This window comes from Daldinia loculata (assembly GCF_022478755.1).
Source record: "Daldinia loculata strain CBS 113971 unplaced genomic scaffold F4817scaffold_23, whole genome shotgun sequence".
Classification (NCBI taxonomy): Eukaryota; Fungi; Ascomycota; class Sordariomycetes; order Xylariales; family Hypoxylaceae; genus Daldinia; species Daldinia loculata.
Window position 1 is genome coordinate 313,043 of NW_026054877.1, and position 12,866 is coordinate 325,908.

At 42.8% G+C, this 12,866-nt stretch overlaps 4 protein-coding genes across 4 annotated transcripts; 1 reads left to right on the forward strand and 3 right to left on the reverse strand.

Annotated features, from left to right (window-relative positions):
• Window positions 1–247: 247 nt before the first annotated feature.
• On the reverse strand, window positions 248–3,380 carry F4817DRAFT_102756 (uncharacterized protein). The gene has a single exon (XM_049297361.1). It carries the CDS (start codon window positions 3,062–3,064, stop codon window positions 590–592), a length of 2,475 nt encoding a protein of 824 aa, XP_049159293.1. The 5' UTR covers window positions 3,065–3,380; the 3' UTR covers window positions 248–589.
• F4817DRAFT_102755 (dephospho-CoA kinase) lies at window positions 3,381–4,637 on the reverse strand. The gene has a single exon (XM_049297360.1). The coding sequence runs from the start codon at window positions 4,519–4,521 to the stop codon at window positions 3,697–3,699; it is 825 nt and encodes a 274-aa protein (XP_049159294.1). The 5' UTR covers window positions 4,522–4,637; the 3' UTR covers window positions 3,381–3,696.
• Window positions 4,638–5,287: 650 nt separating this feature from the next.
• On the forward strand, window positions 5,288–8,060 carry F4817DRAFT_337025 (phosphoribosylamine--glycine ligase). Its single transcript, XM_049303243.1, has one exon. It carries the CDS (start codon window positions 5,438–5,440, stop codon window positions 7,808–7,810), a length of 2,373 nt encoding a protein of 790 aa, XP_049159295.1. The 5' UTR covers window positions 5,288–5,437; the 3' UTR covers window positions 7,811–8,060.
• Window positions 8,061–10,624, reverse strand: F4817DRAFT_337026 (alpha/beta-hydrolase). Its single transcript, XM_049303244.1, has 2 exons — window positions 8,946–10,624; window positions 8,061–8,893 (listed from the first exon to the last, which is right to left on the reverse strand). The coding sequence occupies exons 1-2, from the start codon at window positions 10,412–10,414 to the stop codon at window positions 8,452–8,454; spliced, it is 1,911 nt and encodes a 636-aa protein (XP_049159296.1). The 5' UTR covers window positions 10,415–10,624; the 3' UTR covers window positions 8,061–8,451.
• Between the last annotated feature and the right edge of the window lie 2,242 nt (window positions 10,625–12,866).

Genomic DNA, 12,866 nt, shown 5'->3' on the forward strand with positions numbered 1-12,866 from the left:
CTATTCTCGCAGAGTACATATATATCAATCCTCAGTTTAATTTTCATTAGCCAGATTATTACTCTGTAGGTACATAAGTTAGCACTTCAAAGGGATAATAAGTCTCGTTACGGCAGGCAGGGTGAGATGTACATAGCAGAAAGACGACTCGTATTTCTATACTTGAGCCTTATATTTACCTACATAGGTATAACCACGTATAACTCATGTGCAGAGGGCCTAATTGTATTGTATTGCTCTACTTATGCCCATAACCGGCTGCTATGTAGCTAGCTGGCTTTTCCTTAATTCTTGGTTCTTGATTCCCCTAACCCCTAACCCCTGATTCCATATAACGGCCTCGATACCTATGTCCCTTCCCTAGCCGACCAAAACGCCTGTCCGAGTACATGTACATAGTAACAGCAAGGAGAAATACATAATACAAGCAACTTTATAACAGCTCTACCCCAAACGAGAATAGTGCCAGACCATAAGCTTCCCCGGGATTTCGTTCAGGAAATTGATTCGTTGTGAAAAGGGATGAAGGACGACCATGGAACGACTATTTCCACAGTTTGAAAGAAGAGCGGGCGTAATCGTATAAGCTCTACCATTCGACGCCCTGCTGCTCCTTGCCATCCTTGTTCTTATCGTCGTCGTCGAAGGCGCCGCCGGAGCTCTGAGCCACGTCCGGATCTCCCCAGCCCGTGTTGGCGCCCCAGCCGCCGTTACCGTTACCACTACCACTCTCGGAAGCCTGGTTGTTCTCAGATTTACCATTTCCCTTTTGCTTCCCCTTCCCCTTCCCTTTTTTGCCATTACCATTTCCACCAGCAGGGGGTCCGACGTTGTCCGGACTGGCGCGAGGTTTCGAGTCCTCGTTCTCTGATGGTGGATTACTGACCCAGCACCCAGGCGGTCCCTTAGGCGGAGTACTGCGCTTAGAGCTAGCTTTAGATCTCTTGCCGCCATTATTCCTACCATTATTACTGCTATTGTCGCCATCCTTTTTGTCGCTCGCATCACCATGCACCGCCACATTATCAATACTAGCATTGCCCCCAGCCGGTTCGGAAGAATTGCCATTGCTATTATCTTCGGCCGGCTTGGATTGATCTGTAACCCCTGTAGTGGTTTCTTGCGCATCCTTCTCACCCCATGAATTATCACCAACAGTAGCGTCATTATTGCCGTCACCCCAGCTGGCACCACCTCCCCAGTCTCCACCGTTGTTATCACCAAAACTTCCATTACCGGTTTGGTTACTGTCATTTTGGGGTGCAGGACTGAAGCGTTCCGAGTTGGTCTTATATAATTCTTCCGCCCTTGCAATCACATCATCAAAGGACCCGCCTCCTCCAGACTGCTCAGCTTTGTCGGTATCCTTGCTATCATTCTTTCCCTCCTCTTTGGATTCCGAGGCCTTTTGCGAACCATGATCACTCTGAGTGCCCCATGACTTGCCCCTAGCCCCTTCGCTCCCCTGAGGTTTCTCGGGATCGGTAATCTCGATACTCGGAATGACGTTCGATTTTCCACCACGATCACTCCTTGAATTTGTTTCAGCCTGCTTCGTCGGCTTCTTGGTAGGTGTACTGTGTTGTTCAGACCACGCTTCGTTATTCTTTCGGCTGGGGTCTGGTGTAAAATTAGAGCCCTTGGCTCCCTGGGCCTCTTCAGGAGGCTTACCAATCGTCACGCTACCGTATCCTTGGAACCAGGAATTATCTGCAGGCGCTCTCCGAGTTGCGGCTGGAGGATGTTGGGGGGGCTCTTGCTGGGGGGGATAAGGTGGTGGTTGTGGTGGTGCAGGTAGCGGAGGCTGTCCCCCAGGGAAGGGCTGGAACCCAGCAGCTTGCCACGGATTCTGTACTGGGTATGACACGTTAACGGTTGGGTTCTGGTTTACATATGGCGCATTGGGGTAGAGTTGTCCATATGCGTTGCCGTAATGCGGCCCATGATATACGCGCATGATTCCGTGTACCCCGTCAAAGAAAGCATTGGGCCGAGGATCGTTGGGTAATTCGACAGCGTGCTCAACCTGCAACATCCGAGCATGAGGTGGCATAAGGAAGTTTGCTTGCTGGGGTGCATATGTAGGATTCTGGGGTGGATATTGATTCGCTTCTGCTCGCTTCCTTTTGATTGCGTCGGCCTCTTGAAGAATCTTATCCTCAGCTAAATTGTCTTGCTTGGATGCTGCTTCTTTCTCCTTGGTATCCTGCTTACGACTGTCCTTTTGCTTGTATTGTTTTTCATTCTTGTCCTCGCTGTCTGATATTCCTTCCTTGGTCTTCTGGTTGTCTTGCTTATTCTTTTTCTTGTTCTGCTTTCCCTGCTTCGTTTTCTTACTTTGGCTATTCCGCTTCTTCTGCCTGTCCTTATTCTTCCCCCTTTCCTTGGGAGGCTCTTTCTCGGACTTAGACTCGCTTTCGGATTCGCTTTCACTTCCAATTTCTTCGCCAGTCCCAGCCTCGGTATCAGTCTCAGTTTCAGTCGTCTCCACTTCACTGTCGGATTTCTTATTGACATGTTTGGACTTTTGCTTAGCTCTTCGTTTGCTACTTCCTCCTTTGGACTTCAGTGCTTCTGCTTCCTTAGCTTTCTTCGCTTTGTGTCTGGCGTGTACAGCAGCTGCATTGTTGCTTCCATCCGCGGTCGAGACGTTTTGCTGCTTCTTGCTCTTTCCTTTAGTCTGATTTGTCTTCTTCAATCTCCTCCGCGCTGCAATGCAGTTTGTACAGGGACAATCTAGGATTAGATCTTCGTCTGTAGCCGCTTCATCATCGCTGCTATTAACTTCAACCGCTGTACTGCTAGCATCTGTGTCCACGTCAAGTGAAGACTGGAGAGGTGGTTCCTTGGCTTCAACCTTATGGGCGTTGTCTGTGAATCGAACTTTCTTTCCACGGGGCAGCCTAGTTCGTCCCGTTCTAGGATATGTAAGCTTCAAAATGTCGGATTCGTATTCATCGTCAGTCTCGATTTGGAGTGCCAAAACTGGACGAGGTTTCTTAGGCGTCGAACTATGAGGTGCGTTTTGGCCGGCCACCCACTCATAAAATGAATTGGGTGGCATATTACCAAGTCGACTTAAATTATCCGACTAGACCTATCAAATCCTAAATTGTGTCGAGTAACTCCTCAATATGGTAATAAAGGAGGGGACTCGAAGGCGGTATCGAGCACCGAATAGGTATAATTAATCGTATGATAAATATTCAATCTCGTAGTAAAATATGAAAAAGAAGGATAGTATTAGGATTGACAGGATTGACAGGATTGGGCGGAAGAATCAGAAAACTTCCAAAGTTGAGTCAGGAGGTTGTTGTTGAATATAGTCAAAACTGTGTGATGAGGTTGGGTTTGCTTATCAATGGACAAATATGATTGTCTAACCTAGAAACTGAAGTGGGATTTTGGAAGTTAGCCATATCTGGGTACGTAGACTGCCTAAGATAAAAAAGGGAATCGCGAATGATTTGGGCAAGTCCCTGTTTCCCTGGTGGTGAATGAAGAGTGTTTCCTCACGTCGCGTCGCCCTTTCCACTCGATTATCGATTATCCACGGCAACAACAACATGCATGCATTATGTATATCCGATATGATATTGCATGTACATGTAATGTGTATAAGCGCAACACCTGTAGTATTCCAATAAAGTAATCAAATTCGCGTATACTTAAAAAATCGCCATGTGAGACTCATAATTATAACTTTGACTTCTCATCCAACTCCATCTCTTTCCACTTCTTGTTGGCGCGAATATTTTGCCAGTACACCCACGCGCCTGCAGCAACACCAACCGGGGGAACGAGGAGACATATCCAATTCCACCACGGAGGACTGCTCTTTCTAATTTCTGCGAGAGCGGCATCTATATTAGTTTTTAGTTCTTCCTTCGAACCGTCGTTCCATATAACTACTCCCTTCCCCTTCCCCCTTGCCTCGCATCTCTTCGCTTTCAACCTCACGTCCGTCTGGCTTAGAACGCGATTCTGCGCGTCTTCTCGGCTTAGATGGCGGTCACGTTGTCTAAGTCTTTTCATTTGCACCTCGGGGTCTCTGACAGCTACTACCATCACCACGCCGGACAGCCTATCCCAGCCGCTTTCGAAGAGTAATGGTACGTCCAAGACGACGGCCCAATGACCTTTCACGTAATTTAGAAAGATGGACCTGTACACCTCCTTTCTCACAGCTGGGTGCACAATGTGATTTAGAACATCTCGGTCTTTCTTGCGCTCTTCGCTGTTGCCGAAGACACGTCTACCCAGCGCCGGTCTGTTCAGTGGTCTGCCTTTGCCGTCTGGGCCATCGGCAGGCATAGACTCGGAGACAGGAACTAGCAAGTCCGGCGTCGTAGGGCCGAAGTGCTTCACGATGGCTTTATAGCCACTGGTTCCAGGCTCTACAACTTTGCGCGCTAGTATATCTGCATCGATGATTGGTAGTGAGTGAGGCGGCGAGGAAAGGATGGAAGACACGGTTGATTTGCCAGTGGCAATCGAACCTGTCAAACCAATGAAGAGCATAGTGATGATGATGGCTAACTGATAGTTAACGGTTCCGGCGTGGATTATCTTGTATGTAGGTGGTCAGTCAATCAAAACATAGGGACCGCATCGATAGAAGTTGTCTCGATATAGTTGGACAATGGACCAAGGGGTCACCCCTCCTGCCCTGCAGATAGATGAGCCGATGAGCCGCACACTTCTTGTCTCATCTAGGCTAAGCGCGCCTTATCTAATCTACGCTAGTGTTTGATCACTCAGTTGCTTGTTTGGGAAACTTGGAGAATACCTCATTGGAGAGTATTCCGTAGAGTACCACATGTATATGTATCATGTGTTCTATTAAATCTTAAATAATGCATGCAGGTTTCGTACGATGCAGATTCTAGGAAATGTCAAGGCTTTCTAATAAGACTCTATATATGATAGACGATTTAAATTTTGGTATAGATCTTAGTAAACCCTATTTAGCCTAACCTTAGTTATTACCTTTAGTTATCCTCTTTAAGCTAGTTAGTAGTTATACTTGTATCATATGTACCTACATGTATAAACTTGCTGGTGCCTCGAACATGCAGACAACCCATTTCGATGGAAGGTTGCGTTTCTAAGTTAACTACCTACATGTATGAAACTGTTCTTCCGGCAATCACTTGCATAGGTACCTATCAAAGGTAGGCACTATATTATACATACATGTCTAAGAGGTATGTAAGTGCATTAAGCAGGCTGTGATGCAGGTAGCAGCCCCGCTAGATTGCGGGGGAGGGGTAACTTCTCAGGTGAGGGGCATTTATTTTTACAGCCAGAAAATTTTGGAAGAAGTTACAACATGTACACACATAATTGTCACTTCCCTTAAAACCCAGGGCCGGGCTAGGTTATAGTCCCTATAATCAACAATTGATCCCATCTTGACAAATTATACATTTTAGCCATGGGGATCGAATACCCACTCCGTGTTCTTCTCATTGGCAATGGCGGGAGAGAACACGCAATTGCGTGGAAGCTCAGCCAGTCGCCTCTGGTAGAGTCAATTATAGCTGTTCCAGGAAACGGAGGCACAGCGACATGTCCCAAAGTCACCAACAACACTTCAGTGTCAGCCGAAGACTTCCCAGCTTTACTCGAACTCGCAAAAGCAAATAACCTCAACTACGTGATCCCTGGTCCCGAGGCCCCTCTTGTCGCAGGAGCTGTTGACTTCTTCGAAAATGCGGGTATTAAGAGTTTCGGCCCTTCAAAGAAGGCTGCGCAGATGGAGGGTAGTAAGACCTTCTCTAAGGACTTCATGAAGAAGCATAATATACCAACAGCCGCCTACGAAAACTTCTCCGACTACGACAAGGCCCGGGAATACCTCGACCGCGTGCAACACGACGTAGTGATCAAGGCGAGCGGACTGGCTGCTGGAAAGGGCGTTATCATACCCACGTCGAAGGAGGAGGCGCATCAAGCTCTCAAGGATATTATGCAGAATAAGGAATTCGGGTCTGCGGGAGATGAAGTCGTTATTGAAGAGTTCTTAACTGGTGACGAGCTAAGCATCCTGACTTTCAGCGATGGTTACACAATAAAATCTCTACCCCCTGCGCAAGACCACAAGAGAATAGGGGAGGGAGACACAGGTTTGAATACGGGTGGTATGGGATGCTATGCGCCGACTAATATTGCTACCCCGGACCTTGTGGCGCAAATCGACCGAGATATTATCCAGCCAACTATCGATGGCATGCGCAAGGATGAGATGCCTTTTGTCGGTGTCCTTTTCACCGGGCTTATGATCACTTCGACTGGTCCCAAGGTTCTTGAGTACAACGTCCGATTTGGTGACCCAGAGACTCAGACTGTCCTGCCTTTATTATCGCAAGACACAGATCTGGCTAAGATCATGGTGGCCTGTTCAGAGCGCTACCTAGACAGCGTCCTTATTAACGTCGAGCCCAAATTCAGCGCAACCGTCGTCGTTGCTGCTGGTGGTTATCCCGAGTCTTACGCAAAAGGCGACGAGATAACCGTACAGACCCCTCCTAAAGACATCAACATCTTCCACGCTGGCACAAAACTAGCAAATGACAAGTTGCAAACAGCGGGTGGCCGAGTAATAGCCGCCAGCGCTACTGCTGCAGAGAGTCTCCGGGCCGCCGTAGACAAGGCCTATGAAGGAGTAAAGCTCATTCAGTTCAACAAGATGTACTACCGCAGAGACATCGCACATCGTGCCTTCAAGCCGACGGCCGATACCAAAGAAGCCCTGACATACGCAGAGGCAGGCGTCAGCATCGACGCCGGAAACCAGCTCGTCGAGCGGATACGAACTGCCGTCCGATCAACCAGGCGCGCCGGTGCCGACGCCGAAATCGGTGGCTTCGGAGGTGAAGTTGACTTGTCCAAGGCTGGTTTTTCGAGCGATGCGCCCATCATGGTCGGCGCCATCGACGGCGTCGGTACTAAACTCATGATCGCGCAAGCCACTAAGAACCACAGCACCGTGGGTATAGATTTGGTTGCCATGAATGTCAACGACCTCGTCGTCCAGGGTGCCGAACCCGTCATGTTCCTCGACTACTTCGGCTGCAGCCGCCTCGATCCCGAAGTCGCCGCCGTATTCGTCGAGAGCGTTGCTGCTGGGTGCCGTGATGCCGGATGTGCTCTAGTCGGTGGTGAGACCGCTGAGATGCCGGGTATGTACAAGGAGGACGACTACGATGCTGCTGGTGCTGCCATTGGCGTCATGCGTGCAAGCAGCCGGCTCCCGCGTTTAGACGCCATGGCCGACGGCGACGTACTTCTGGGTCTTGCCTCATCCGGTGTTCATTCCAACGGATTCTCCCTCGTCCGCCGCATCCTCGCGCGCGAGAAGCTCGACTACGCAAGCCCCGCCCCCTGGGACTCTTCTGCCAAGAACGTAGGCGAGGCCCTCCTAACACCAACCCGCATCTACGTCCGCTCCGTCCTGGCCTCGCTACCACAACTCAAGGGTCTTGCACACATCACCGGCGGCGGCCTCACCGAAAACGTGCCGCGCATGCTACCCTCCCGTCTCGCTGCCGAGATCGACGTAAGCACGTGGCAGCTCCCTCCCGTATTCCGCTGGCTGCGCGCCGCGGGCAACGTCGCGCCTACAGAGATGGCTCGGACGTTTAATACCGGCGTGGGTATGGTTGCTGTGGTTAGTCCCGGCGACGCGGAGGCTGTTGCGCAGAAGTTCCGGGAGAACGGGGAGACGGTGTATACTATTGGCAAGTTAACGGCTAGAGCGGAGGGAGCGCCGGGTTGTGTGCTGAAGAATCTGGATTCTTGGAGTTAGGTTAGGCTGGGGCAACTAAAAACGAAAAAAGGGGTAAGGTCTAGCTCAAGGAAGATGAGCTGATGGGATATGGTCGGTAAGGAGGGAGGTAGGCAGGGATTTATACTAAAATTCGCGAACGTCTTTGATTCAGTTGCATCTCGCCGATTAACTAGACTTCATACACACCTATATAAAAAGACATATAGCCTAGCCCTGTAGCTAGCTACTTTATATACCACGCTGGTGACAACAAAACCAATAAGACGATGTATGTATATGTGTGTGTATATTTGTATATTTGTGTATATGTATAAAACGATATGATATGATATGATGATATGATATGCTCATGCTCATGTCAGTCGGTCGGTCATATCAACCATGACGACAATAATAATAATAATAACGATGATGATAATAAATAAATCCACATCTGCGCCTCAACCGTAACCGTAACCGTAGTCGTAGTTCGAGTTGGAAAAAGAAAAGAAAGAAAACTCGAACAATGCGATCCAAGTAAACAAACAAGTAAGCGCCAACAAGCTCGTGAGCAATGTATCCCAATCTAGTCCAACTGAATAAACAATGAAGTAATTCGATCTATGCTGCTTATCAACACAATTTAGGCTGCGAATGCCTCAACTTACATATGCATACACCTATATCTCGTCGTTGACCCACTCCTCGCACACGACGGCGCCGGCGGCGTCTTTTGCGCATTTCTCCCATTCCTGGCACATACCGACCCAATTCCTCTTGACGCAGTGAGATGTCGTGGGTTCCGGCTTAGGGGCGGCGGATGTAGGAGTTGGCGTGGGCGGGGGCGAGGTGATTACATGGGCCGGGGAGGTTGTGGTGGTGGTATTGACGGTTGAAGTCGTCTTATCTTTACATCCCCACCAGCCTGGTGTTAAGCAGGTGGTAGTCGAGGTTGTGGTGACAGGGGTAGAGGTAGACGTAGTACTCGTGGTAGTAGTAGTAGTAGTAGTAGTCTCGTCTTTGCAACCGAACCATCCTGGGGTCTTGCAGGTCGAAGTCGAGCTGCTTGTAGTAGTAATGCTAGGAGTTCCCGTCGTTGTAGTTTCGTCAAGACAACCCCACCTATAAGTCGTTAGTTATGCTAATCTTAGAAAGGGCCGTTAAATCTACTTACCATCCGGGCGTCTGGCAGGTAGCCGTTCGAGTGCGCGTCTTAGTCGTGGTGGAGCTACTCGAAGTTGTTGTCTCATCCGTACTATTGCTCTCGTACATTTTCCAGTTCGCGCAGTCTCTGCAGTCTGGGGTAAACTTGCACTCTGGAACATCGTCATACTTTCGAATGACATCGTTGATCACAGATCGTATCTTGTGAGTTCCGATACCCACTCGCCAGCCATGATCGGCAACCGTGTCGTAAGTGCACTCGTAGCCGGTATGGCATGCCGACTCCATCGCGTATCCTGCGAAAGAACACGAGGCGGTTGCGCCATTGCATGTTCCTATGTAAATAGGATCGGCCGTATGTCCAAAGTGGTACGTTCCAGTGTACTGCCGCGTCTGAGGAAAGTTGGGGTCTGCGTGTGGTGGAACGGGAAGACCCAATCTTCCGGCTGCCAACGCCTCAGGGACGGCCTCGAAGGTCACAACAGGAAGTCCGTATGTCAAACCAAGTAGAGAGCTAACTGCTCCACCCAGTGAATGTCCGGCAACCCAGATATCTGATTCTGGATAAATCTCGGTAACATTTGCGTACAATTCCCTTACTGCCTGATAGTATCGATTTTCATCACGTAGAGCGGTCTTCACGCACGTGTTGTTGCAGCTGTAAGTGCTAGTTGCACAGTCGCAGACTTGGTGCCATGACCATTGGCCTTGCTGGGCACAGCAGCAGCTGAAGAAGAGGTTATCGTTGATCTTGTCATTGGTGGTTGTACCCTCTCCATCAAAAACAGCCGGTGACGTTCCCTTGAGACCGATAATGATGGTGGAATTATTTTCGTCGCCCCAGATATGCCCCCTGAGTCCATCGGTCTCCCAGCCGAAATCAGCACTCCTGTTGAACGGCTCTCCAACTTCTTCCCAGTCCGGCATACCGGGTTTCTCTACATATGCATCGGACGCGACCAACGCCATGGTCAAGACGGTCTCTTTATCGGTGACATCGGGGCCCAAGACGTCTTCGACAGCCCATGCGGATGGGCTGCTCGCGATGACATAACCGCGTTGGCGGGCCTCAGCGACCAACGGATCTATAGTGCTCGGCCGTCGATCAACTAGACGCTCAATCTTCCGAGGTTGACTCTTTGCCTTCAAAGGCATTATCCGTTCCGCAGCATGTCCATCTTCTCCGGCCAACCATACCTCGGCCTCTGGCTCAAGAATGTCTTTCCTTCGGTGAAGCCCAGGATGGCGGTACGTCCCGTGATGGTATATGTGACGTAGTGTGAAGGTATGCTCGGCCGGTTGCGGCGGTTCTGGTATTAAAGGCGTAAGTAACGGTGTGTCTGGGAATGTCGCCTCCTGGTTCTGGAGGCTAGCAGCCGTTGGAGAGGCGGATATTGCGAGGAACGACAAGAGCAGTTGAGCTGTCACTCTGCCAGCGGAGTGACAAGTTGAAGCCTGGCGTTTCCGCCTCGAACCCATGGCTGCTTTTATACCGGAGTTAGGGCAATAGGAGAAAGGAATGTGTAAAGTTTTGGAAGAAGGTTATTGATGGATAGATTAGATAACAAGTAGATGAAAAAAAGAAAAGAAGTCTCGATAGGAGGTGAGGATCAAAAGGTTGAATGATGGGATAAAGGTAAGGTAGGTGTATGTCCAGTGGTCACGGCACCTGGAGTCCCCACACGAACCTGGGGCCGTTATCGCGTGGACAGTGGTGCTGCCTATCGGGTTATCTCCCTATGACAACATTGGTCCAGCCTGGCAGCCTAGCGTATATCAGTTGCATAACCTATATACATAGGCTGCTGGCTATGAAAGTTCCGACCACCGAGCCTTACCTTAACCTTGCTATTTAGGTTGGACATGTACTCGGTACCCAGTCCTCGATTAAGAGTACAAGGTAACCTTGAAATTTAATATTTACTTAATCTGTCACAAGTAAAGTTCGATTATTGTATATATACGGATATATATATGTATTAATGATGGTTTATAAATTTATGTAAAAGAATAAAATCTTTTAACAACATGTTTAAATTTGTTAACATTTTTACGATTTTTTTATTATTAAATGTTAATTAATTATTATATTAAAATGTTATTATATAAAAATAATTACATAATAATATATAATTTATTTATATATAAAAAGTAATTTTTTTTAAATAACATTTACATATATAATTTATTATTAAATTAATAATAATTATTATAATAACTTTATTTTATATTATATTTTATTTTTTTATTTAATATATATCATTATTTATATTTTATTATATTAATATTAATTAATAATATTATAAATTAATAAAATATTATTAAAAAAAAATACAATAAATTTAAATAACCGTTATTATTATAATATTTTAAATTTTTTAATAAAAAAAAATAAACCTTTTATAATTTATACATTTTTTATAATATTATAAATATAATAAAATTTTATATTAATTTAACGTTTTTAAAACAATTTAAAATAAATAAATTTTAATATATATTAATAAAACAACGTTTATTATATAATTTAATAATAATATATTTACATTTTATTACATATAATCGTTTTTATTTACTTAAATAAACCAATAATTTTTACAATTATTATAAATTTTAATAATTTTTATAATAAAAAAAATAAAAATATAAAATAATTTTATTAACTTAATTTTTTTAAGCTAAAATTATAATTTATTAAATAAACCGTAAAATTAAAGCTTTTTAAATATATACGCCGTTAAAAATTTTAACATATATAAAAATATAAATTTTATTAAAAATTTAAACTTAAATAAAAATATTTACATATATAATAAAAAATTATAAAATTAATTTAAATATAATTTTAATAATTAAATAATTAAATATTTTACTTTATTAATAAAACTATTTTATTAATTTATAATTTAATATTTATATAATTATAAATTATATTTTAAAAATTATATTTATATTAATATTTTAATTAAAATTTTAAATAATTTAAAATAACTTTATTTCTTTAATAAAATAATTTTTAAAAAAGTTTTAAAATTATTAAATATATTTATTTTATAAAATAATTTATATTTAAAAAAAATAATTAATTTAAAACAATTATATAAAATTAAATAATTTAATTAAAATAATTTTATTTTTAATTAAATAATTTATAATATAAAAATAATTTTATTTTTAATTAAATAAAACTTTTACTTTAACCGTTTTAACCAATTAATTTTAACTTATTTTAATTAATTTAACAAAAAATTTAATAAAAAATTTAATTATATATAAAAGATTTAACCATTTTTATTTTAACCGTTTTAATTTAATTTAATTTATTTAAATTAATTTAAATTTATTTAATAATTATATAATAATTAAAAAAAAAGCCTTTTTTTTACAATAAAAAAAAAGCATACGTATATAAATAAGTTATATTTTTAATATAATTTTATAAATAATTTTTTTTTTTAAATATTATTAATATATTAGTTTTAATATTATTATTATTTTAATTATTTTATTTATTGTTTTATTATACGTATATACTTATTAATATTAATTAATATTATTAAATAATAATAATATAAATTAATAAAGTTAAAAAAATTATTATTATAATAATTTAAAAGATTTTATTATAATAATATATATAATAATAATATTTAATTTTTTATTAAAATATTTTCGTTTTATTTATAATAAATTATTATTTTATACTATTATATAACTTTTTTAAATTTTTATTATTATATTACAATTTAAATTTATTATTTTTTATATTTTTATCCTTTATATAACTTATATATTTTATAATATTATAATTAAAAAGTTTAATATAAACGTAAATTTACGTTATAATAATTAATTTAATTAAAGTAAAAAATATAAATAAGTTAAAAAATTTATTATTTTTTATTTTTAATTAATACATATTTTTTATATA